This window comes from Manis javanica, chromosome 8 (genome assembly GCF_040802235.1).
Source record: "Manis javanica isolate MJ-LG chromosome 8, MJ_LKY, whole genome shotgun sequence".
NCBI classification, from domain to species: Eukaryota; Metazoa; Chordata; class Mammalia; order Pholidota; family Manidae; genus Manis; species Manis javanica.
In genome coordinates, this window is record NC_133163.1 from 117,837,528 (window position 1) to 117,864,013 (window position 26,486).

The following is a 26,486-nucleotide window of genomic DNA, read 5'->3' on the forward strand; positions in this document are numbered from 1 at the left end:
ACTGAAAGTTCTGACCTGTGGATCACATGATCGGGTCTCCTGGCAACCAGTCCCCATCCTTAGGTGCTTTCCAAAAGTCACCTCATTAACAGAACAAAAGACACCTTTACCACGCTGGTCACTTAGGAAATATCAGGGTTTCGGTTGCTCTGTGCCAGGAACGGTGGAGAAGACCAAATGTATCTTTCTTGTTATAAATCACCTTGCCTCCCACTGCGGTTTTTGGCAGGGCCTGAGGCTGCCCTGCTCCGCTACCACCGTGGAGTGCCTTGACCCCAGTCAACACACACAGGTGGAGCCTCCTCCCCAACCTCACCATCCCCCCTCGCCACCCCCACCCCGCCATGGTGTCAGGCTGAGAGAAGGGTTGTTTGCCCCCCCCACACAGAAGGCAGTTCTCAGCTGAAACGTCACAGGCAGCCTGCTGGAGTGAGGAGCATTGTACCAGGAGGCTATGATTCCTGACCTTTCTGATTCTGCGACCCTGGGAACATCCCTGGGCTTTGCTAGACTCCACCTGTCAAGTGGGACCAGAGGCAGAAGTTGAACTTTCAGGGCCTGAGGCCTTGAGCTAGGATTACAAGGTTCTCTAGGCCTTTGGAAAAATGGGTCACTCTAGAGCTGATCCCTCAGGCCCTGGGCCGACAGGCCTCCCTCACAGCAGGCAAGGGCGCCCAGAGAGGCCTTCTCGTCCAGGCCCCTTGAGAAGGACAGTGATCCCCCCTGTTGCTTCAACTAAAAGCTGCAGCAAACAGGTCCTGAGGTAACCCTTCTCTCGCTTCCTAAACTAAAACAAAGCAAAACATCAAGGCTTATGTCCAGCTTAGCAGCTGGCCAGCCCCCTGCCCACTGAAACGATGCGCCTTGCATCAGGAAGGGCCCTTACTGCCTCAACGATGGTCTTCCCTCAAGGAGCACACAAGTCACTGGGTAGAGGGCTGGGCACACACACAGCATGGCTGAACTCACCGGGTGTCCTCATGGACCACAGGGGAGGGGCTCCAGAAAAGCCACCCCAAATGTGCCACTTGGGCATGTGGACCATTTTGAGCTGAAGGCATTCAAGACCCTGGGGGTCAAGAGAAATTTTTCCCCTCTCTTAACTACCTAGAGAATCTAAATTGGAGGTCTTACCCAGAATACCAATTATTACCAGAGACAAATTTTATCTGTTTGCAGGGCAAACATCTGATTACCAAATTCTGCTCTTGGTACCGTCCTGTGAGTTGCCCTCCTTCTCTTTGAAGCCCTGGGCCTCAGTCCCACTCCTTAGCTCAGGAAGGTGTATAAACCTCATTTTGTTTTCTGTCTCTGAACCTCTCATGTATGTGGGTTTCCTGTACCTTTGAAATTTGATTTTCTCCTATTAATCTGTCTCATGTCATTTTCATTGTAGGACCAGCTAGAAGAACCTTGAAGGGTAGAGGAAAAATTTCCTTCCCAACAATAGCATGTGGTTAAAAACAGGGACTGGCACTGAACTGCCTAGGTTTGAAGCTTGGCTTTGCTGCTTTCTCACTGTGTGCCTCTTGCTTGTTACTAAACCTCTCTGTGCCTCCCTTTCCTTCTGTAAAATGAGGATAAAGGCAGGATTTATGTCAGAGCTGGTTGTAAAGACGATATGAGTTAATGTATGTAAAGCCCTTGGAGCAATGCTGGGCTATTAAGCTCTCCAGACAGGATTTGGGTAGGCAGAAAAGAGGGGAGGGCATTCTGGGGTTGGGGGTGACGGTTATAAACAAGGGTGCAGTGCCGGGACTGCTCATGGTCCGTGGAGGTAATAAGGGTCCAGCCAGATGCTGGGGTTGCTGTTCCCAAGGAGCCCAGCCAGTGCTGAGTTCTGGCTTCCTGCCCAAGGCTGGTTTTCGTTCCCCAGGCTCAGCCCTCGCCTACTGTGCCTACACGTTCCCTGAGGCACTGGTGTGTACCAGCTTCCATGACTGCTACGTGACCTTGGCTGTGCTGAACACCGTCCTCAGCACTGCTCTCTCCTGCTACTCCAGGTACCTGGCCGCCTGCCTCAGAGGAGGGGGGCGGGTAGGAGGCCCAGTGTGCAGCCCCGTGGATCACTGCAGGGCACAGCAGAAGAGGTGGGCTCCGTAGAAAGGGTGCTCAGGAGCCTGGGGTTCAGCTCCAGATGGGGTTCCTCTGGCCAAGTGGGACCAGCATCATGGGCGTGCGGCCTGTGCACTCGCTCAAGGCCCTGTGATCAACAGGGCTCTGCATTTGCTTCAGAGCTTGGTCTGGGCTCAGCTGTTGCTGGCTTGAAATTCTTAATGATTTTTCAGCAAGGAGGTCCCGTACTTTCATCACTGGGCCCTACAGATTAGGTGGCTGGCCCTGTTACTGGGCAAGTCACTTCCCCTCCTTGGACCTCCAATTACTCATCTGTAAGATGGGACCAACACATCTACCCTGTGCAATGGATTCAGGATTGCAGGTAATGTACCCGAACACCTGACACAAGCCTGGCCCAGAGAAGGGGGCCCATAATGGGCAGTCTGCCAATAGTGACAGGGTGGGCTTACCTCTAGATTCATGTGATAGGTGATGGATGATGTTCAAATGTCCAACACATTCCCAGGGGAAGCCCCAGGGCCATGAGTAACACCCAGCTCACTGGCTCTAATTTTGTGTATTTTTTTTCCTTTCATTCAAGAAAGCTCATTGGAGTGTGAGGCAAGAGACATTGTTTGGGGGATAACAACTCTCGAAATTTATTCAGCTCTTTGTAAAAGTGAACTGCACAAAAGCTCTCTTTCCCTAAATTACTTAGGAAGCTTCTCGAATGGTGGCATTGGGGTGACAGCTCTGTCTCGATGGTGCCAGGGTGCCTGGGTGCTTCCTGGGCCAGGGGCCTTCAGTGCTGGGTTAGAAAAAGTGCCAAGGTAGGCTGGTAGGTCATACCTGATCCTCCACCTCCCCAGCCGCGATTCCAGTGAGCCAGTATGAGTCTCCCTGTTGGGCTGCTGCAGGCCTCCAAGAATTGTTACTACTTGCAGCTGTCCGCTCCGCCTTCCCGAGGAGGAAACAGGGAGGGAGAGGCATGCTTCTGTCACTTCTCTGCAGTGACTTTCGCTCCAGCTTTCTTTGGGTGGCACTTAGGTTTTGTGGGTCTGAGAGGCAGGCAAGTCTCACAAACTTGACAAACAGGTTTTCTTTAAAAATGGAAGGACAGATTCTTAAACAGCACCTGAATACTTGCCCCAGCCTGCCTTCTGCCTACCTGTCCTGATAAAGCATGGGGTAGCGCTCCAGGGGAGTCTGGTTTCCAGGCGCAGTGTCAACGCTGAGTTTTGCATCACTTCATCCCATGGAAGGGCCTGGGGGTAGAAGTGGGATAAACTCCCTCTTTCCTCCTCCTGGAAATCACAGACCTCCCCAAAAGCTATGAGGAGACAGAGTCCGCCCATGGGGATACAAAATAGAATCAGACATCACAGGGCTGTTATTTCCTCCTTTTCGGGTTCCTCAAGGACTCTGGTGACTTAAAGCTCTTTCTGAAGCTCAGCCTCTGTGCCAGGCTGTCGCCGGGAGGGCTGTACAAGTGATGGAGAGAGCGGGTTGGATCCCTGCCTTGGGTGAGACAAGGCATGACGCACATAGAAAAGTAACAGAGGTGCTGAGAACAGCCCGGGTAGATGAGGCTTGCCCCAGAGGCACAGTGCCTCCTGGGTGGCGCACCCGGAGCTGGTCCTTGCACGTGTCTCTCTTCTGCCTGGTCGGCTCCTGCAGGGCTATGCGGTGCTGGTGTTTGGAATCTAGGATCAGAGGGAGGCAGGCGCTGTGGGCTAAGAGGGGTGGGAAGGCTCTACGGGTGTGGAAGATGCAGTCCCAGAGCTCATGAATCAGGGCTGCTTTCCCATGAAGTCCCAGTGAAAATTCCTGGGACATTTGCTGCTTTTTTTTTTAAAGCTCCCTGAATCACGTATAAGCCCCCAGGGTAGATTGTTTGCTTTCTGCCAGGAGTCTACCTTGATTGCGCAGATGGGTCTTTTGGGGGTGGCATGCCTGTTACCTCTGGACAAACTTGTTTGCCAGGGTGGGCTTGGGGGCTTCTCCCTTGTCAGTGAAGTGGATTATTTCTGTTTATGTATGGGGCACATCTGTGGCCAGGCCATTCATTCATCTAACCATCTATCCATGCACCACCCATCCGTCTGTCTGTCCATCCATCCACCCACCCAACTACCCATCCAACTAACCACTCAACATTTCTTAAATGCCTGCCATGCTCCAGACAGCATGTTAATCTGGGGACCCCAGGAGTGAAGTGTGATCCTTGACCTCAGAAAGCATGCTAGGAGAGGAAGACTGCAGACCCCCCAGAAGCCCACCATTTCCTCTGGCGGCCAGGGAACATGCCTCCACGGTGCAGCATTACCGCACATACCATGAACGAATAATGGTAATGCAAAATGATGCCGGAATACAGTGTTCTGCGAAGTGGCTTTCAGACTGAGGATTGATGGAGGTTGACCACGTCAGCAGGAGAGGAGAGAAGGAACTTGTGGACATAGTGAACATCCTGGGCAAGGGTGAGGGGGCTGGGGAGGAAGGGACTGCAGTGGGAGGCAGCAGCGAGCGTCAGAGTTACCAGAGCCCCTGAGGATGGACGGGGACAGAGGCTAGAAAGGGGACCCAAGGGCTGGGGATTTGGAGCGCCTGTGTGTCCTGCTGAGGGCTGGCCCTGTCTGTGCTCATGAAGGACAGGGGGGACATTTCAGTGCTGTCCTTCCTGTGCAAGGAAAGACAATTCCATAGACTCAGCTTGCACGCCCTGAGGGGCCCCAATGTTAACAACTGCAGGAAGCCTGGGCTGGAACGGAAAGGGGGGAAGGGGGCAAACACCACCTTCTCAGAGCCGAAGATAGAGTGGGGGGGGTCCCCTGGCGAGGGCCCTTTGGGTTCGCTTCTCCCTTCGCCCTTGCTCCTCTCCACGGTGGCGGCTTCCCTGCTCTCACAAGGCCTGCCCTCTATGTGTTCATTCCCCCTCTGGTCTTCAGCGTCTAAGGAGTGGGAAAGGTGCCTCATGCACAGAGTGACTCCAGCCCTAAGTGGCTTCAGCAGAAGCAGGTGGAGAGGAGGCCGAGGGCCGGTGGGAGCCCCTATTGCACAGACTTGCTGCGGCTCAGGCCAGTGACCATCCCCTCTGGGCTTTGGTGTTCACACCCTAAACAAGGGCATCTGAGAAATTGTCCTCGGGGTTCTTTCTGGTTTGGACATTCCACAAAGCAGGTTCATCGGCGTCTTTCCCAAGATTTCTCTTCTTGCCTGGTTCTTCCCCCACCCCCCTGCCTCTCTCTCCTGCCTCGTCAGTCCGGGGTATGGGCAGGAATAGCGGAGAACCACCTTCTCTGAGCACAGAGGGATCCCATGGACCTCAGTAGCAGTTTTTAATCCTTCGCACGCTCACTGGAATGTCAGCTCTAAGCGGCATTCATTCCATTACAATACACACCCCTCAGGTGAATCTCCACATAGAGAACTATGGACAGCCAGACTTGTTCTTTGGTCCTTATTGATTTAAATTATGTAATTTAATTCAAATGAACATGCTCCGGAAAGTTGATCTCTCTGTAGCATTTGAGAGGGCAAATGAGAGGATACATGACCTCTCTGTGGCTCTTGGAGCAAGGTGGGGACGGCAGGGGCCTGGCCTGCTCACACCTCAGGGCCCCCCAGAAGCCCGGGAAGGCACCCGCATTCCCTCGGGAACCGGAATTACACAGCAGTGTTTGCTGTGTGTCGTAAGTCATTGCAGGCACTTCTCCATTCATCCATCCATTCATCCAAACCCCATCATTGGGTTTTTTTTTTGACAAATACTTGCTCAGTGAAGTGCCTTGTGGTCAGTGCTATGAGGGAAAGAGGTGCATTTTCAGCACTGGTGGGAAGCAGGCTGCTCTGTCACAGCCATGCCACCAAAGGGGCGCCGTGGCAGGGGCACTGTGGCAGGTCAGGGCAGCACAGGGCAGGCCTGGAATGGAGTGTGGAGGTCAGAGCTGGAGAAGAAGGCTCGGCAGAGAGTGGTTCTCAGACACGTCTGGGGTCAGAGGGCTTGGCCAGAGTGCTGCTGGGGCCTGGAGCCAGCATGTGGCAATGTCCACATTCCTGAGGTCTCACCCCTGTAACAACAAAACAGCCACAAACACACACACACACACACACACACACACACACACACACACACACACACACACATCTCTACAACAGAGTGACAGTTTTTTCAAAGGCCCACGAGTTTCAAGCACTACTTCTAGAATTTGCTTGCAGATCCTTCAGCTTTATTGCAACACAATTGGTTAGATTTTCTGAACAGACCAATATTGCACGGCCCCTCTCTTGATGGAGGCTTTTCCCGAAACCTAGTGTTTCCTACTGACTCAATTCTAGGCAGGGGAGGCTGTTTACTCCCTGTAAACTGGCCCCTCAGCCCTGGAGTGCAGGGATGCCGTATCAGGTGGGGCTTTGGACTCGGGGGCCTGGGGACCTTGAAGGATTCTGTGAGTCCCGCCCTTGCCTCCCGGAATCGCTGGCTGTGGCGACACCCTGTGGCCTGATATGGAATTGCACCTGGGCAGTGGGAGGCCCCTGTCTGTGGCTGCTGGCCCCTCTGCCTTTTATTCTCTGTTGCTGTCTCTCGTTCTGCTTTTTCTCCTTTTTTTCCCTGTAGACTCGGCTTTGTGGCTGGAGAGGCTGGTTCGTTTGTCCCTGGGGAAACACTTTATCAGGCCGGGCGAAATGTTGTCTCAAGTCGCAGGAAATCCATGCTTTGGGGGATGGCCCTCACCAGCCAGAGCCAGCTGTCTTCCTGTGTAAGTGGCCACAGAAAATGCGTGCTTTTATAGCCAGCCTTTTAACCCAGAAATGGTAGGTGGTGGCGGTGCACAGGGAAGGAGGGGGCAGGCCCGCTGCCCTGGGGCAGAGTTGCCAGGGATTGAGAAGGCTGTTGAGACAGGCCCTGGATCTTGGGGCAGGGGGCACGTGTTCTGTTCCCCCCCTGGGGCAGAGGGGCTGCAGGTGAGGACCAAGGCCGGCAGGTGGTCTGGGGCCTGCTCAGCCTGCTGGAGGGGCCGGGTGTGGAACTCAGGAGCCAGGCAGCCCTGGGTTTAAATCCTAGCTTTGCCTCTTATTAGCTTAGCTGACTTCAGGTAACTCACCCAAATTCCTCCTGTTTCTTCCTGTTCCTATTATGTGGTACAAAAGTAGCTACAAGAAAGGGGAAGGGAGAAAATGGGTCCCACAGCACCTATTTTTTTTCAGAGCTGCTGTTTAGTGAGTGTTCCTCTTTCCTGGGCACATTTGTAAGCTCCCTGCGGCCATCATTTCCTCAAATCCTTGCACAAGCCCGTGAGGGGGTACACTTGTCCCTGTGCTACACACAAGGATTCTGAGGCGAACGAAGGTCGCACAGCATGCTGTGGTCACATGATCATGAAGGGCAGAGGCAGGATTCGAACCCAGCATGTCCAGGTCGAATGCTGCATGTGAAATCATAGTGCTCTGCTGCCTTACCTACCCCAGAGTTTGTGGTTTACTCCAAGGTGGGGGTCCTTGCTTTGGGGGATGATAAACTGAGGTCCCTTGTTTCTCTTTCTCCCTTTCCTTAAGCTCCTCTTGTTTTCTCTACCCAGTGGCATGGGCTTCTCTGACTTGCGGGCAGGGTCAGGAAAAAGGGAGACATGCTGGTGTACTGGGGCCAAGTTGGAGCTTACCTCTGGAGGCTGTGGGGCTCTGCGGGCCCACAGTGGCCACCTTTTATCCTGGAACAAGGAGCCTCCTGCCTGGCTGCCCTGAGAGCTGGGTAGAACACTCCGGCCTGGTCCTCACATACCCTCCTAAGCAGGGTGTGCGGCTGGGGGCTGGTCCAGCCCTGAGCCAGCCCAGCTTCAGCCCTTGAGGAGGGTTCCCTGGGAATGCAGGAGGTGGATATGGGAGTCTCTGCCATGTCCCACACCAAAGGATATGGGCAGTAGTGGGGTTTGTAGTCAGGTGACTGCGCTGGCTTGTAGGGGACACACATAACCTGCCCGGGTGAAATGGGCCTGGCTGGGGGAGCAGCAGAGCGGGTTTGGTGGAGAAGGAGCAGGCGTGGGCTGGGACAGGGGTCTGGGAACAGAGGTGAGGACTGGTGGTGGGACACAGATTCCATCCCCACTGCAGACCACGATGAGGGGCAGACCTGCTGGGAAGGCTGAGCGGGCCCGAGTGCCTCTGTCACCTTACAGACAGCACCAGCACAGCCCCCCGGCGAGCCATGGTGCCCTGGCTCTGTACACTACCCTGGCGGGGGCCTCTGGCCTCACCCTGCAGCCCTGTGGGCACAGAGGGAGGGCCAGCCTCTGAAGTACCCTGTAGTATTAAGGTGGGTGCCTGCCCAGCCACCCGGTCTGGGCCCAGGAGCTCTCCCTAACCCAAGCCTCAGTTCAGGGCTGTGGCTCTGTGTGGCGACTCTCTTTGTCCCTCTGTGTCCTCCTGGGTCCAGCTTGCCATCTGTGCAGCTGCTGCCCCCTGTCCAAGCTGGGCGCAAGCCAGCCCTATCATGTTGTCTGGGAGGATCTGCCTGTCTTTGCCACCGTCAGCACCACTCATTTTAATGCTGGCTCCATCTGGCTTCAGGTGGGTGGTAACAAGAGAAAGAAAGGCCATGTTTACTCAGTTCCCCCAGAGCAGTATCCCCATGAGCAGTATTAAGTACTCCAGAAATCTCTCCAAGTAATTAAAAGCCTAACTGAACCTGGGGCTTCTGCACGGTGATCACCTGGGAGACTCTGTCTAGCTGGGCATCTCAACCTGCACAGGTGGGCTTGCCCCAGGAGCCCGTGTTTGAGGCCACCCATACCCCGCACGCCTCCGTGTCCTGGTCGTTACTGGGCTTCCAAAGGTTCTTCGGCGGTTAGATAACTTGGCCCTTGCACGGTCCTTCTGCCTGGTGCCTCCTCCCTGGCTTCATCTGGATACCACTGCCTCTTGTGGTGTGGGCCCAGAGGATGGCTTCCCCTGAGATCTTTTCATGCCTGAGGTTGAGTCACTCCCATCCATGTGAGAGAATTGGAAAAGGCTGGTGGAGAAGCTGCTGTGCAAAAATGCTTGCCTTCTGTTGATTACTTGCCCTGGGTTATTTTTAACGTGTGTTGTGTGTGTGTGTGTGTGTGTGTGTGTGTTCACACGTGTAATTTACCAAAACTCTTGTCATTCCAGTTTCTTCCCTCTTTCCTTCCCTGATTTAGGTTTCTTGAGATCAAGAAGCCCGGGCTGTCTAAGATGCTACGTGTCCTGGCCTTTGCTTATCCCTACACCTGGGACTCCATCCCCATCTTCTGCAGGGTAAGGGCTGGCCCCATCTCCTCTCCGCCTGCTGGCAACATCCGGGAATTGATTGTTTCATGAGCTTCTGGGGGTCAAAGCACCATGCTGGTCACTGAAGGATACATAGGAGTCGAGACCCAGGGGCTCCCGTAATGGCACCTGGCAGAGTAGTTGGGTGACAGTGTGAGCCCAAGGGCCCCAACAAACCACAGCGGTGGCCAGCAGTGCCTGGGGGCTCAGGAGCGATCATGGAGGGCTGGGCAGGGGAGGCAGCCTGCGGTTTAACAGAGTGACCAAGAAAACAGGCTCTGATACTCACTGTGAGACTTCAGGCAAGTTACCTGCCATCTCTCTGCCTTGATTTCTCTCACCGGTGAAATGGGCATGGTCATAACACCCCCTTTCATCGGGCTGTGTGTGTGGGGAATTACATTAGACAATGTGTAAAGTGCCAGCTGGCGACAAGAATCCAGTACATGCGTTATTATATGTTATCATCAATCAACACAGTAGTAGTAAGTAGTAAAGGAAGACGTATGAATGAAGGTCTTAGAGGATACGTGGGAGTTAGATGAAGAACAGGAAGGAAGAGGGTATAGGAGGGAAGACAAGCAGGGGGAACGTCCATATACTCTCAAATCAGGTGGACCTAAGTTCAGTCCAGTCCCACTCCTCACTGGCTGTGTGACCTTAGGCAATGCACATAACCTCTCTGAGTCTCAGTTTCCTCATCTGTAAATGAGGCTAAATCCCCTCCTTCACAGTGGAGTAGAGGGGATTAATCAAATCAACAGATCTGATGGACTTGGCAATGGCTGTTGGCCAGCGAGTGGCACTCTCCTCTCAGGGGCAGCCCGCGGGTCTGATGATGAGGCTGAGACGGCAGCGCCGAGCAGTGGAGGGAAGAGGCGGAGCTGTGGCTCCCACAGCCGGGACGTTGGGCGTGTGCCCTGTGCTCTGCCTGTGTAAGCCTGAGGGAGACGCAGAGGGAGGTGTAACCCATCCCCCTGACCCCTTCCTTGGGGACACAGACCACACATGGGAAGGAAGAGTAGAGGGAACAAGCTGGTCCCACTGCCACCAAATCACGCAGCGCAGGCTCTGCGTTATCGTAAGCAGTGTGCGCTCCTGGCACTTGGCTGCATCAGACAGTGGGCAGTGGGGGGGGAGAACTACTCCTAAATGGTGCTGGTGATGGGCGCACAGCTTCTGCGATCAGCCTGCCGGAATCCAGACCCTGACTTCACTCCCATTTAGTAGTTTGCCAGTCACCCTCTGGCCCAGCTTCCTCATCTGTGAAATGGGGAAGTAGACTCACCTGATGCCACTTGTTGAGGCTCCAAGGACACAGTGCAAGTGGAAGGTCTGGCCTAGTGCCCTGGGTGAGTGGTGGCCACTGTTGTTATTGATAATAATACAAAACCTACACTTAACTCTGAAACAGTATAATGTCCATAATTAATACTTTCAGATGGCTCAGAAGGCCTTCCAGGCCATCAAGCCTTAATTAGGAACACCAGTCCAGGAGATATTTGGTTAGAAGTGGGTTCAAATGTGAATAGATCACTTTTTACTATTCTTGCACTTAATCCCCAGAAAGAAGAGTAGCAATATAGCCAATAGAATTTGTCCTTTCCCTTCCTCCACTCCTTTCATTTTTCTTTCCTTCCTTTCTTTCTTTTTTTTAAATTAAATAACCCAAAAGGCTTTCATGAACATTTGGGGGATCGAATACAACTGCCTTGGTTCTCAACTGATCGCACTCAGAAGAGGGATTCTGCTACAGCCCCGAGAGTCCCCTGTCTAAATTGCAGACCCGTGGTGAGGGCCCTGCTACGGGCAGTCTGCACGCGTGAGCAGAGGTGTCTTCAGTTGAGAAGGAAGAGGGCGTCCTCTTAACACCTGATGTTTCTTTAAATACTTGCAGCTCTTCCTGTTCCCAGGGGAGAGTGCGCAGAATGAAGCCACCTTGTACCACCAGAAGCACATGGCCATGACCCTCCTGGCCTCTTTCTTCTACTCTGCACACGTGCCAGAGTGCCTGGCCCCTGGGTGCTTCGACTATATTGGTGAGTGCACGGAGGCCCCCCCCGCCTAGGGAGCATTCTGATCCCTGGACATGTGTGAACAGTTGCAAAGGGAGGCAGGCAGGCAGAGAATCATTTCTTCAGGAAGCTGTCCAGGAGCAGGCCAAGGGGACTGAAATTGCAAGTTGACAGAGGCCAGGGTGAATGTAGCCATGAATGGCTGGATAGGATGGGGGGGATGGAGAGTAGGTGGATCTAAGATTCTAAAGCATTCTTGTGGGTTACGGGGCCTGGAGAGCCCTGTTTTTGTATAGAACAAGAAGTCGCATTGAGGGCAGCCTTGGAGAGAAAGAGGAAGAGAAAAGAGAGTACAGGTGGCTCTGCGGTCACCGAATGGCACAGGACTACTCCGAGTAGCAGAAAGTGCCTGTCTGTCTTGCTTGGGTGGGTGCGCTGGGGCCAGGAGTCATGGTAGCGCAGTGGTTCCCAGGTATGGTCCCAGGACCAGCCTTCTCAGGTCATCTGGGATCAAGCAGACACCCTGAACCAGAAAGGTGGAGGGGTGGGGTCCAGCACTCACTCAGAGGCTGTGGGTGTGGGATTCTCCAGGTGAACCTGAGCTCATGGAAGTTAGAGATGTGATGAGGGGGAGAGGAGGTGTCCGGACCACAGGGGCTTACCCCTGCTGGTGGAGTGCCCGCCCCTGCTGCCCAGGGGAGGGGGGCAGGCCCCTCAGGACCTATCACCCCTGCGCTGGCTCTGGAACTGGCTGGAGGAGGGGCCCTTGGGTCACTTCTGGTGAACCTGAGGATTCCTTGGGATGAGAGCTCCTTAGGTAAGCTGTACTGGGGTCCAAAGGGCACCCCTTGTCCCTGTGAGGTGGGCAGGAAGCTTGGTTCTGTCCCATTCTGTCTGTTGGTTTCCCTTTGTCGCCTACCTAAGACATGCGACCAGATTTACTTTGTTTGCTCTGATTAGAGCTTCATCTCCTTAATCTCTCCTGGCAGAAGGGATTACTAGTAGCAAAATGCTCAGAGAGCAGATATCAGAAAAGGAGGGAGATAAGAGGACCAGGGAATTGGATACTACTGACCACGCCTACCTCCCCAGCCCCACCTGGACGAAGTAGAGGCGGTTGTATGTGAAGTCTGGAGCTGCAGGGAAAATAGCCCTGGCCTTATTTTGCCAATTCTCTAGCTTCTTAATAACATTTTACTTATTCACCTCTATCCTATCCTTTTGGGTCTAGGGGTTCAAAGCAGAAAGACACCACTAAGGGGGAAATCTGCCAGATAGCAGTTAATGATAGATCATTAACAAGGGGCTTGCAAAGGTCTCCATCCTTCCATAACCGCGCCTGCTGGATACGGGGCTCGTGCTCCCACGCCAGCTGAGTGGGAAGTGCTGGCCCTGCGTGGCTAGCATTGGCCCACAGGAAGCTCCTCCCTATTCCTGTCAGGGGATTGCTGAAATCCCTCTGCTTGCTACGGACACATTTCAGACATGCCCAGTGCTCATGGCTCTTTCCAAGCTTAAGCCTCGGTTGGTGAGAGCAGCTAGTCACCTCCTTCTGCCGGGCCTGTGTCCTTGGAGAGCACATCTCTCTGCTGGGTCTGAAGCCACTTTGCTGCATCGCACACAGATTTGCGAATCATGCACAGCCCATCAGTGTGGCTTGAGAGAGGCAGGGTGGCACCCCCAGGCACACCTTCTCCCTGGGGAACACAGACTGAAGTGCTGGCATTTCCCTGCCATGAGGAACTCGTTGGCCACTCGAGAAATCTCAGCTCTTCTACACTCTCATTCCCGTCTCTGCTCCTGCTCAGAAGGGCATGTGCCCAGGCTGGTCCTTTCCTCGGACACATTTAATGATTATTTCCTCTGGGTTCAGAGTGGTGTATCCTTTAACGCTTTTTTTTTTTTAACTGAAGGAGAATCCTTATGTAACTCACATGTTGTATTGTTGTATTAGTTTGCTAGAGCTGCCATTAAACAGAGTCTGAGTGGCTTAAGCAACGGAACTTCATTTTCTTACAATTCTGGAATTTAGAAGCCTGAGATCCAAATGACTACAGGGCTGGTTTCTCCTTGGCTTGCAGATGGCCATCTTCTCCATCTCTCTTCATGTGGTCTTTCCTCTGTGTACGTGCCTGGACAGGTCCTAATCTCCTCTTATCAGGACACCAGTCACAGTGGGCCCCAGCCTAGTGACCTCATTTTAACTTGTCTCTTGAAGATGCTATCTGCAGATACCACATTCTGAAGGGGTTAGCACTTCAGCACAGGTATTTAGGAGAGGGAGACACAATTCAGCCCGTGACACATGTCTCTCATCTTACTCCTTGTCCCTGGTCTTGGGCACTAAGCTGGTTTTCTTGCCAACCACCAAATGAGCATGTCCCTGCCCACTCCCACCACCCTCCACCAGGCTCCTACCCTCTGTGGCTGCGTACCTGGGAAGCCAGGGTCCTGCAGGGAGGAAGAGCTCCTGGTCATGTCAGGGAGAACACCACCTCGTAAGTGGCCGACAGAAAATGCACCGGCTTCTCCTCTGGCACTGAGGCCGGATCTGAGCTGATTAGCGCTGTCTCTCACGAGGTGAACTCTGGCAGGATACGATGCCTAACTATTGCATGTGAAGAACAGGACTGGTAGATAAGTTGTTTTAACAATGGATTTGATTTGCTCTGATGGCCTTTTTATTTTTCTTACCATACATTTAAAAAACACATTTATTAAAACATTTCCGTATCACACAATTCCCTAATTTCATGTATGCAATGCAGTGATATTTTTGGTAAATCTACAGAGTTATATAACCATCACCATAAATAAGTTTTAGATCATTTTCATCACCCAAATAAGAGCCCTTCAGCCCATGTACTGTTGATCCCCATTCCTACCCCCGGCCTGAAGCAACCACTGACCTACTTTCTGTCTCTGTGGATATGCCTTCTCTGAACATTTGATATAAATGGAATCTTACAATATGTGGTCCCTTGTGTCTGGCTTCTTTCACTTAGCAAATGTTTTCTTTTAGCATATATGCTATAGCCTAGATGAACAGACCATTCCTTTTTTATTGCTGATCTTGGTGGCCTTTTGTGTGTCTGCTATAGGTCACAGTCACCAGCTGTTCCATGTGTGTGTGATCCTGGCCACACACATGCAGATGGAAGCCATACTTCTGGACAAGACTCTGAGGAAGGAATGGCTCCTAGCCAACTCCAGGGTCCTGTCTTTCCCTCAGATAGCAGGAGCCACACTTCTGTGCCTTATCTTCAGCCTCAGCAACATAATTTATTTCTCAGCTTCTCTGTATCGGATTCCTGAGCCTGAATTACAAAAAAAAGAAACGTGATTCAGACCATAAGCTTTTTGTGCCAGACGTCAACTCTAAGCCACAACATCCTAACCACAATAAGCCAGTGGCATGTTACCTAGTGGTTTACAATGGCCTAAAATATAATGATTGTTGTCTTGGCATTTTTGAGTACATTTATGTCAATATGGTATTTTACTGGGGAAATTTCTCTAGATGTACACTGATTCTGTATGTGTCATTTTAAAAGGGGAACATGGGTTCAAGTAAGTCCTCATTCAGGCAAATCTTTATTAGTTCACTAAGTTTTAAATTTGTTAAGAATGGGTTTTTAATTTAAAGATTCTGTTTAAACAGTTGGATTAAGCATAATGCCCCTGTAGGTTTACTACTAAACAGTTGGATGAAGCTTGAGTACTGTTGTAATATTACTCTTTGAAAATGGAACTTGTTTCATTTGATGAGTTTCATGTAGTAACAGCCTCTCCTAAAAACTCCTGCAGCAGGAGAAGAATGGACCAGAAGGGTCAGTGTGCAGACCTGCAAAAGAGACAGTTGGGTCTGTGGGAGCCCTAGGGATTGGGAAAGCATTCCAGCAGGGAGAGAGCTGGGTTAGGGGGATGGTCTTTTTCCTTCCCCCACCTGGGGAAGGAAATACATAGAAAGAGAGTCAGTCCTCTTTTCCACGTCTATTCTGCTTCAGTGTGCAAATTCCCGTGTCACTGTGGATGTGTGGATTTTCTTAAAAGTCCACAGCCCATGGCTGGGTGTCTGTTTTGTTTTGCTCTGTTTCCTTATTGCCAGTTTGATGCTTCAAAGCATTACGTAGAGCAGGTAAAATGTGTTGTAGGGGCCTTGGCTGAGTTACTAATCCCAGTTGGCTGTGCTCATCCGTCACCTTTTAAAGCAAGGACAGCACTGTGTTTGTGGACGTCATACATTTGGGGTTGCTTCATCATTTCAAATATGCCGCAAAATTTAGTGTTCATGTGCAGAGGATGCTAAAGGCCTTGCCAAAATGTTGGTCAAATGTAGTGACTCTCAAACTTTACTGTGAATCAGAAATACTTGTGACAGATGAGCTTGTGACAAATGCAAATTCCTGGGGCAAACCAGGAGATTGAGCTTTACGAGTGTAAAACATAGGTTTCCTGGAGGAGGTCTGCACTGAAACGAGTCCCCAGGTGATCCTAACGCAGAAGGCCATGGGCCACGCTTGGAGAAATGTTGGTGCCACAAATTCCAGAAAGCACTGAGCCCATCAGCTTTGTTTCAATTCATCTAAACTTCAGCAACTTCCTGCCTTAAGGATCTATTCCCTGCTTTCTGCTCTGCATAGTACTAAAACACTGAGCAATGTCTCATCTCTAGTATTACTAATTAAAGTTCATTATTTCATAGTGTTTTCAAAGAGTACAGAAATGCTGATGTAAACCAGTTTTGAAGAGCAGCCCATCAACCCCTGACCTGCACTGGCTCATGGCTTCAGGGACCGTCCATCACAATGCAGGATCCTCTTTGCTGACTCAGGAACACCCTCATATCTTAGAACACTGCCTCCATGGCTAACTGGCCCAGACCCTTGAATGGCCTTGTAAAGAGCTCATCACCCAATCCTCTGAGGACAAGTCAAAATTTATATTGGCTGAGAGTGGTCAACAAATATGATTTCATTAGTTTTATTATCTGTTTACTTCCTCTGGGGAAGGCAGACTGATAAAATTATATGGACCGGTAAGTTTTTGGTACATTAATTGCAAGCTACATGACAACATTTGCTTTTTAGGCAACAATCTGACATTGTTAGTGGAATTTTACTCCAGCAGGGTCTGTGGACTTCCATTTCCTCTTACTGTAACTTCACTTTTCTGGTGAAAGAAGATACAAAGTTTAAATACCCTACCATACTAATCCCGAAGACATGAAAGCTTTAAAATTCTCTTATTTTATGGAGAGGAAAATAATGTTCTTTGTTTTGCTCAGACATAGTTGAAAGACAGTAGGTGATTAATTTGAAGGACTTTCAGATTATTTCATCTTCGGTTATATTGCTTTTTCATCACTCTTAGTTTGGTAAGCTTTGTTCCATTGAATATTTTTGGACAGTGTTATAAATTAAAATTTTATAACAGCTTGCAGTACACTGGTTTGGAAGCTTCTGATGTGGATATAGTTTTGCCTAAGCCATCCTGGAAAGTCAAAAACATTGGCAGTGGGTCAGCTGAAGACCTCATTGGGAAGAGGTCTTTTAATGTAGCAGTTCTCACATTTTTTTTAATGTGCCATACTCACACTGACAGCAATTGCTCATCATGGCACTGTCCCAAAAGGGATTCCTGGGGGTGTATGGGGTAGGGAGTGACACACTCCTCGTGGGATGTCCCTATTCTCCCTCCCCTTCCTTGAGAATCACCACTTTAAAATTTATCCAATGTTACAGTCATGATAAAACTTGACTATGTTTGAATGAGGCCATTTAGTCAACTGTGTCTCCCTTTGTTCATTGTAGTTTCATTTTCCACTGCTCAGTTTTTAGAAGGCAACTCTCTATTTTCTTTCTCAAAAAATGAGTTTGTCATTGCTGATTAGAATTAGAAGTGGAAAGTTTAGAAGATGTTTTAGTACTTCTAAGTACTATAAAGTGATTGCTGCCGTCTTTCTCCAAGTATTTTTTTGTGGAACTCGGCTCACATGACAAGTTCTGAGGAAGGTGGGTGGAGTAGAAGTGTTGTCAGATATGTCAGAGAGGACTTTCATTTGAATCTACTGTGTCCCAAATTTGTTTTGGCCATGTGCCCTTTTAATATGAAATACTTATTAGCACTGTTCAACAACTTTATAACATATTAGTTGAAAGCCAGCCTCTGATTTTCCAGTCAACAATTCATTATGGATGAAAAGGCAAATACTCATTTCCAACTCAGAGATGTTCTTCCAAATTACACAAATGTCTGGTTTTCTTAAACTGTGTGGGAGAAAACAATAAAATGTATTTATTATAATAAAGTTGTCCTGTTTCCCACTTGATTTGGTTATGTCTTACCTCCCACACTGCAGCATGCTCATTCATAATGAGAAATAGGCTCCTGTCCTTGGGTGCATTGCTAAATCATTCTGTAAATATATATTTTGCACCTGGTATATATAGGATGAACACTATCCTAGGAATGGGGGTACACAAGTGAACAAAACCCACACCTTCCCTCCCTCATGGAGCTGATGCTCTGATTGGTCAGTAGGAAAACATATATAGATAAATTCAGACAATGGTTAAGTGCTATAAAGAAAATAAGGCTGGTGAAGGAATGAGGGTGAGTGGGAGAGGGCAGGTAAGATGGATACTCTGATAAACTGACATTTGAGGAGAGACTTGGGCAAAAAAGGAGCCAGCTTTGCCAGTGGGTTTCAGGTCAAGGCAGCAGTAAGTGCAAAGGCCCCAAGGCCAGCAGGCATTTGTACTGCTGGAAGGATGGGAATCAGGCCACTCGTTGATGAAATGTGTAACTCCAGAGGACATCTGGATGACTTGACTTTTGAAGAATTCTGGAATGTCCCCTGAATGTTCTTCCTGGGAGATTGCCCAAGGGGTTATTCCTATGGCCCCTTGATACTTGTTTGAATGCTCCGACTCTGTACTAACTTACTTCAGACAAATAGAAAGTTGTCACACCAATTCTTTGGATGCCAAGTGCAAGAGTTCTCAGACTGGCTTAACTTTTGCCTCTTTTAGAGCATGGAACAAGGGACCTCAAAGATAATTTAATTGACCCTTTAAAAAATGTGTTTGATGATCAAAAATGCACATTCTAAAGCCCAAATGTACATAGAATACTGGCAGGGGAGGGGGATCCTTGAATTTTGAATTTTTATCAAAAGACCCAGGTAGTGGTTAATACAGGGGAATTTAAAAAGCACTACTATATAGTCCACTCCTCACCTCCTTTTTGGATATAATTTCTGATTTAAAAAACATTGCCAATTGCCAATTGTGGAAAGCAGTATAGAGGTTCCTCAAAAAACTGAAAATAGAAATACCGTTTGACCCAGGAATTCCACTCCTAGGAATTTATCCTAAGAATGCAGCAGCCCAGTTTAAAAAAGACATATGCACCCCTATGTTTATTGCAGCAGTATTTACAATAGCCAAGAAATGGAAGCAACCTAAGTGTCCATCAGTAGATGAATGGATAAAGAAGATGTGGTAAATATACACAATGGAATATTATTCAGCCATAAGAAGTAAACAAATCCTACCATTTGCAACAACATGGATGGAGCTAGAGGGTATTATGCTCAGTGAAATAAGCCAGGCAGAGAAAGACAAGTACCAAATGATTTCACTCATCTGTGGAGTATAAGAACAAAGAAAAAAACTGAAGGAACAAAACAGCAGCAGAATCACAGAACCCAAGAATGGACTAACAGTTACCAAAGGGAAAGAGACTGGGGAGGATGGGTGAGAAGGGAGGGATAAGGGGGAATAAAAGGGGGGCATTACTATTAGCAGACATAATGTGTTGGCAGCCGCGCTCAGAAAATAGCGCCCCATGCAGGGCAGCCGGAAGGCCCCGAACTTCCTAATGACAAATCATCCCACACCACTAAACTACATGCTAATTGCGCCTTGGCATAAGGACCAATGAGACCCACCAAATGGTTATGCTAATAAGGCATATGGAGCTGCACCAACCAGGTCAGAGCATGAGAACTATATAAGCAAGCCTCTCCTTCCCCTCTGGGTCCTGCCCAACTCATTTGTTTCACAAAGAGCTGAAGAATAAAGCTTTCTGCAGAAGAATCCTGCTGTTGTTGCGTGCTGTTCTTGCCGGCGAGGACAGGGCACGCGACAAGTGGTGCCGAAACCCGGGAACCAGAACATCACCGGCACAGGGAGGACCCTTCAGACATCTGGAGAGGATTCAGAACTGCAGGTCAGAAGAAAGCCCGGAGGGGTAAGTTCCGAGAGGCCCCTGCTTTTTAGGATGATGGTTGATGGTTCTCTGTAAATAAGGAGGCACCATGGGGAATGCACCGTCATTAGTCACGGCGCTGCAGACAGCTCTCAAAGAGCGAAACTTGAAGGTCTCCAGCAAAGTCTTAGGATCTTTTGTGAAGGAGATAGACCGTGTGGCCCCCTGGTTCATTTGTTCAGGGTCCCTCTCAATCCCGAGCTGGGACAAACTGGGGAAAGATCTTGATAGAGAGGAGGAGGAGGGTAGCCTGAGGGGAGGCACCAGGCCCCTCTGGAAACTGATTAGAGCTTGTCTGCAAGATGAGAGATGTGAAAAGGTAATAAAAGAAGGTCAGAGAGCATTGACAGATATCCAAGAGAGCATGTCAGAAACGGAACGGGAAACAGAGAGCGCGCGCGGCCGAAAAAAGGCCACAAAAACGAAGGTAAAGAAACCTCAGAGTGAGGGAGAAAGCCCGCCTAGGGCAAAAGCGAAAGAGCCCCGAGAAGCGAGTGACAATCGCCTCGGAGAAAATAGTAAATACCCCTGGAAAGAGTTGAGGGACCTCCAACTCTCCAATAGGGAATCTGAGGAGGAATTAACGTCCGCAGAGGAAGGGGAAGAAAATAAAACCGCAGAGTGTAGAAGTAAGGGAACCAGCAAAGTTGAAAAGCGGACCAAGGAAAAAATGAAAGCAGGGTGTCCCCCGAAGCCCTTTGCCCCGCCACCTTACGTGAGTGGCGCACTCTCCTTTTGCCACCCAGATACTCTTCAGGCAATTAGACAAATGTTTCCTGTATTTGAGGATAACGGTGTACGCTCTCACCAGCCCCTGAGCCATAAACAAGTTAAGGAGTTAGCAGAATCCGTTCGGGCTTATGGAGTCAGTGCTAACTATACCATAGCACAAGTTGAGAGATTAACAGAGACAGCCATGACACCCGCAGACTGGCAATATGTAACTAAGGCATGCCTTTCTAGTATGGGGCAATACATAGAATGGAAGGCATTGTGGCATGATATCAGCATGACCCAGGCACGCGCAAACGCGGCCGAAGGACAGCCTGCATGGTCATATGATATGCTGATGGGCCAAGGACAGTGGGTAGCCGACCAGACCGCCTTCCCCTTACAGGTATATGCACAAATAAACACGTGCGCCGCCAAGGCATGGAAAGCCCTCACCAACAAAGGAGAAGTATCAGGCAATTTGACAAAAATTATTCAGGGGCTGAGCGAGCCATTTTTGACTTTGTCGCTCGTATGATGGAGGCCGCAGGCAGAATATTTGGAGATCAGGAACAAGCAATGCCCCTAGTGGAGCAATTAGTATTTGAACAATGTACCAAGGAATGCAGACAGGTGATAACACCCTGGAAACAGAAAGGGATACACGCTTGGTTGAAAGCCTGTAGAGAAATAGGAGGGCCACTCACCAACGCGGGCCTAGCCGCAGCCATATTACAGAGCCACAAACAAGCCAGGATCACTAACAGAAGTATTAAATGCTTTCACTAATCTGTCACGAGGCCTGTCCCAGTATCTTTCAGGAAACTGGTCCCAGGACTTTGATGGAGCACTAGAAGAACTGCGGCGAGAAATAATCCACATCAACTCCACCCGTCTAGATATCTCCGTAGCAGAAGGACTTTCTTCCTGGTTCCTCAGAGCTCTCTCCCACGTCAAGGAGTGGGCGGGCATGGCTGGGATGGGCGTGTTCATGCTTGGAGGTCTCATGCTCCTACTCTGGTTGTTATGCAGACTCCGCAATCAACATAAGGACAAGGTGATCCTTGCTCAAGCCCTAATGGCGATAGACATTGGCGCCTCTCCCCAAGTGTGGCTCAATATGCTTAAGAAGGAAGCTCAGCTTTAGCTTGAGGTAGCTCTTGCACCCTGAGCCCATGTGGCACTGCACCAGGCCCGAGTACCTCAATGCTTAATCACAGCTTTCTTTAAGAATCTCATGGTGCAAGAGGGTTGAGAAAAAGGGTCCAAACCCTTTGTACCAAGCGGTCCCAACGCCAGCCAGAGGATGCGAGGCAAAGCACTGCAAGAGGTCTTGGACCCCTCTGAGAGGCATGCCTGACTGCATAGGGGTAGATGCCCAGAACCCCTCTCCAAAAAGGGGGCATCAGGAAGTATGATGGAGGTCAGGCCTCTGTCTCCGCCTCTGCTGGCAAGTTCCGCCTTGAGCTTCTGTTAGACAAAAAAGGGGGAGATGTTGGCAGCCGCGCTCAGAAAATAGCGCCCCATGCAGGGCAGCCGGAAGGCCCCGAACTTCCTAATGACAAATCATCCCACACCACTAAACTACATGCTAATTGCGCCTTGGCATAAGGACCAATGAGACCCACCAAATGGTTATGCTAATAAGGCATATGGAGCCGCACCAACCAGGTCAGAGCATGAGAACTATATAAGCAAGCCTCTCCTTCCCCTCTGGGTCCTGCCCAACTCATTTGTTTCACAAAGAGCTGAAGAATAAAGCTTTCTGCAGAAGAATCCTGCTGTTGTTGCGTGCTGTTCTTGCCGGCGAGGACAGGGCACGCGACAATAATGTAGTGTGTGTAGTGGGGGCACGGGGAGGGCTGTACAACAGAGAGAAGACAAGTAGTGACTCTATAGCATCTTACTACACAGGTGGACAGTGACTGTAATGGGGTATGTGGGGGAGACTTGGTGATGGGGGGAGTCTAGTAAACACAATGTTCCTCATGTAATTGTAGATTAATGATACCAAAATAAATTTAAAAAAAAACAAGAAAAAACATTGCCAAATAGTACAAAGAATTCCCAGGTACTCTTTACCCTTCCCCCTTTGGATATTTCTATAACTCCCTTCCCTATCAGTGAGAAATTTGGCTTCATTATCTACAATGTATTTACTTATTTGCCTAATTGCAGCACATACAAAGTGTCCTTTCAGAATTATTAACCAATGTCTGCAATAAAGTCTACTCCTTAGAATTCAATGTATGCTTCAAGTTCTTTTTGTCTTGAGCCTGAGGGCATATAGTCTAGTCTAAATTACTTAGGTTAGTTATAGTCCTCTTTCTGTATGTGTATGTTATTCATTTGAAATATGGTTCAGATCATTTGTTTCTTTTTGTATTAGTTTTATAGTTTCCCTCAAGCTTGTTGATTTTAAATTTGTTTTTTTTTTTTTGTGCATGTAAAACATGAACATCCAAGCATTCACAAATGGCCTGGGGAGAGTACGTGGCCTAGGGATGTGAGACTATGTTGCTCTGGCCCTTAAGTGAAAGCAGGGCCGGGGAGAGAAGGCAAGTGTGCTGACTGCGTTCCAGGCACCCTGTTTCCACTTACCACCATCCCTCAAACACTCTGGGCTTTGGCAGTTTCTGGTCATTGATGGTTATTAGGTTCCCACAGCTGGACTTGCTTACCTGTGGGCTTATATTATTTAAGGTTTCAAATCTGTGCAGTGTCAGCCCCTCTTCAGGGCTTTGAATAAGACCCTCCAAGTTCAGTCTGGTGGTTTCCTATGAAATTAGACTTACCACAAGAACAGCAATCCCACCCAAGAGAATATACAGCTACATAAAGAGCTTTACGCAAATAATTATACCAGTTTTGTTCATAACTGGCAAAAGGTGTAAACAACCAAAATGTCCATCGACTAGTGAATGGATAGGCTGCCATGCTTTCACATGATGGACTACTATTCAACAGTAAAAAGGGAACATGCTACTGATACATGCAAGGTGTGGATGAACCTCAAAAGCATTGTGCTGAGTTAAAGAGGAGACATTCTGGAAAAGACACAACCCTAAGGAAGTCATCAAAGTAGCTGCCAAGGGTTGGGGGCAGGGGGGGCGATTGACTATAAAGGGGCAGCACAGGGAATTTTCAGTGCGATGGGAATATTATACATTTGATTGTGGCAGTGGTTACAGAATGGGGTATGTTTGTCAAATACATAGACATAACTACAAAGGGTGAACTTTATGTAAATTATACCTCAGTAAACCTGACTTTAAAAATGCCTCCCCTCCTACCCTCACCCCTGGTCTGGATCTCCACGTCTAGCAGAAAATGCAAATCTTTCACTGGCAATAGGGAACCCGTCAGGCAAAGAGATTAGGATGTGTTAGGTGTGAAGTGCCACCCAGAGAAATGATATAATTGGCATTTTAAGGAAAATAACCTAGAGAGCTTTAGTATGGATAGAAGTGAGAGAGGAAGGAGAAACTAGCCTGAAGGAAAGCTGGGGGTGGTCTGATGTAACTGGGTCCTTTACTGGGGTGCTCTCTGAAGGGATGGATTCCTTCATTCCTGCAAAACATTTATGCATAGCCTCCATTGCTGGGCAGCGGGACGCAACAGTGCCATCTAGTGAGGGTGTGGTGATAGCTGGCAAAGGAGACAGTAATAAACAGTGACTTAAAAGACCTCATGAGCTTTGAAGCAAACAGGTGCAGTAACGGGGAAGTGCAGAGGACTGTGGATATCGAGCAGGGGCCCAGCGAAGAGTCGTAGGAGAAGATCTTGAGGGCTGAGGATAAGGAGGAATTATCAGAGGAACGGAGAGAGCAGAACTTGACAGCAGAGGGAATTGTGTGTGAGCTGGGTATGTTCAGGGCACTGAAGATCCACGTGGCTGGAGGGGTGTGGGAGATAATTATAGGTAGTGAGCTTGGAAAGGAAGAGTCTTGGGGCCCTGCTGAGGGTCTCCAGCAATGGAGAGCTACTGCAGTGTTACAAGCACGACAATGACATGATCAGATCTGTAATTTAGGCTGCAAAATGGAGCCTGGACTGGAGACTGGCAGCAGGGAGGCCTACTGGGACACTGTTGCAGTCATCCAGACAATAAATGGTAGTAGCCAGGGGGAAGGAGAGAAGTAAAGAGGTTTAAAGGCTATTTAGTGGGTAGAACTATCAAAGATGTGGTTGATAGTTGGAACAGAAGATTGAATGTTGGAACAGAAAGAGAGGCAAAAGGCAAAGATGGTACCTTGGACTCTGGCTTGGTGAGTGGGTAGATGATGATGCCATCAATTGAGGGTGATTTAGGGGAAAAGATTAGGGTATTTTAGGCATGAGGCACGTCTGGGACGTCCAAATGGAGAATCCAGAAGGCAGTTGGCTACTAGTGTCTGAGCTCAGAAAAGCAAATGTGAATGGTATGGGAAGCCATGTGAATCATGGCAGTGTCTGGGGAGAGGACTCACCTAACTACCAGGCCAAAACCCCAAGCCACAACATTTAAGGGAGAAAAAAGAGCTCACATATGAGGCTGAGCAAGAGGGGCTCAGAAAGCTGGGAAAAATAGCAGAGGCATAGAAAGGGAGGAGTGGGAAATATTTTTGGTGCTGTTGAGAGATCAAGTTAGTTAAGGGTGGAAGGGTTGATTAGATTTCACATCAAGTATGTGGTGATCCTGGTAAAAAGAATTCTAATGGAGAGATTGAGGCCAAAGCCGGAGTGCAGAGTACTAAGAGATAAGTAGCCAGCAGTGAAACCCAATTTCTAAATAACACAGATCCCAACCTCTCATTTGGCAACAAATAAAATTCTAATGGTTCAAAGAGTTAAATATAAAAAACAAAAGCACTAGGAAAAAATATTATATTGAAGAAAATTATCTCAGAGTGGGGAAGATTTTTTCCTTGTATGACTCAAACCAGAAGCCATAAAAGACTGATAAATATGACTTCCTTAAATTTTTCTAAGTTGTCACAAAACAATATAAACAAATTACAAATAAAACCGATTTGTGAATTATAAAAATATTTGAATTCATATTTTGGAAGAGGACCAATTTCCTTAATACACGAAGAGCTTTTACAGTTAAGAAAAACTAACAACTCAGCAGAATAAGTAGGCAAAAGATATGAACACAGTTCATACAGGACACACAAATGGTTTTGAATATATTAACAGACAAGAAACCTCATTCGTCATAAGTGAAAAGAAAATTAAAACTACAGTGTGATCTTTTTTTTCACCTATTCGGTCAACATCTACTGAAAAGTTTGATAACATTTTATCTGAGAATTGTGGGGAAACAGGCACTCTTCTATGTGGCTGGTGGGATTGTACATTTAGGCAAACTTTAGGGAGGACAATTTGGCAGTATCTGTGAAACATTATGCATGCACATACTCTTTAACTCTAATTCTGCTTCTAGATATATAGCTTGCAGATTTATTTAAATTGTGTAAAATGATGAATTTCCCAGTTTATTCAGTGGGAATAAACAAACAAACTACTTGTTTGTAATAGCAAAGACCGGGACCATCTTCATTTTGAACAGTATGGGACAAGAATATTAAATTATGTCTGGTCCTGTAGGAAGTTGACGAGATGTGACTAGAGCTCTAGGAGAGCACAGATGCAGATGCATATTTGATAGTCATCATTTAAGGGGCGAAGGTCAGAGTGAGATGGAATCAGTTCATCTACAAAACAGTGGTTCTGGATGTTGCTCCTCAAAGGTAAGTTCCACATTTTATTCATCTGTGTTTAGCCAGGATTAAACATTGTTAAGAATTTGACAAAACAGTGTATATATAAAAAAGAGCTGGAAGAACTAGAGAGTGAGAAGCCAGGAAAGGTGGAGAAAGAAAGGAAGCCAAGATGATGCGGTGATACGGGAGCCAGGGAGGGAGTGTGCTGAGCAGGGCGCAGCACAAGAACAGGACACCCCTGGGCCAGAACTACATTGCCAACCTCAAATCCACTCTGGACTTGCCCTTCCATTGGACTTCTTATGTGCTATAGGGCAATGAAGTCTCCGTTTCCTCACCGGAAAACGGAGGGGTTGGATCTCGTATCTGGTCTCTCCTTCAGCCCGGCAATCCTGATGCCCAGAGTCGCCACGCTCTTTCCGCGTCGGTCGCCTGG

General features: G+C 48.8%; 2 protein-coding genes across 9 annotated transcripts in view; one reads left to right on the forward strand and one right to left on the reverse strand.

Annotated features, from left to right (window-relative positions):
* PAQR5 (progestin and adipoQ receptor family member 5) overlaps window positions 1-17,688 on the forward strand; it is an 81,610-nt gene extending 63,922 nt beyond the window's left edge. For 2 of the 5 annotated variants that reach the window (XM_037010054.2, XM_073212086.1), the window contains 4 exons: window positions 6,677-6,818; window positions 9,234-9,330; window positions 11,240-11,381; window positions 14,459-17,688. In XM_037010054.2, the coding sequence (XP_036865949.2) occupies window positions 6,677-6,818; window positions 9,234-9,330; window positions 11,240-11,381; window positions 14,459-14,700 (623 nt within the window). In that variant the 3' untranslated portion in view covers window positions 14,701-17,688. Of the gene's footprint in view, window positions 1-1,876; window positions 2,004-6,676; window positions 6,819-9,233; window positions 9,331-11,239; window positions 11,382-13,767; window positions 14,317-14,458 lie in introns of those variants that run through there. The other 3 variants (XM_037010059.2, XM_073212087.1, XM_037010056.2) reach the window with 3 other exon arrangements.
* LOC108385027 (uncharacterized) overlaps window positions 14,458-26,486 on the reverse strand; it is a 45,763-nt gene continuing 33,734 nt past the window's right edge. For 2 of the 4 annotated variants that reach the window (XR_012120770.1, XM_073212088.1), the window contains 2 exons: window positions 26,389-26,482; window positions 14,458-14,674 (listed from right to left, as the gene is read on the reverse strand). Coding sequence is in view for 1 of the 4 variants with exons in the window: in XM_073212088.1 (XP_073068189.1) it covers window positions 14,647-14,674; window positions 26,389-26,482 (122 nt within the window). In the remaining 3 variants the exon portion in view is untranslated. Of the gene's footprint in view, window positions 14,675-26,312; window positions 26,483-26,486 lie in introns of all 4 variants that reach the window. The other 2 variants (XR_005059028.2, XR_012120769.1) reach the window with 2 other exon arrangements.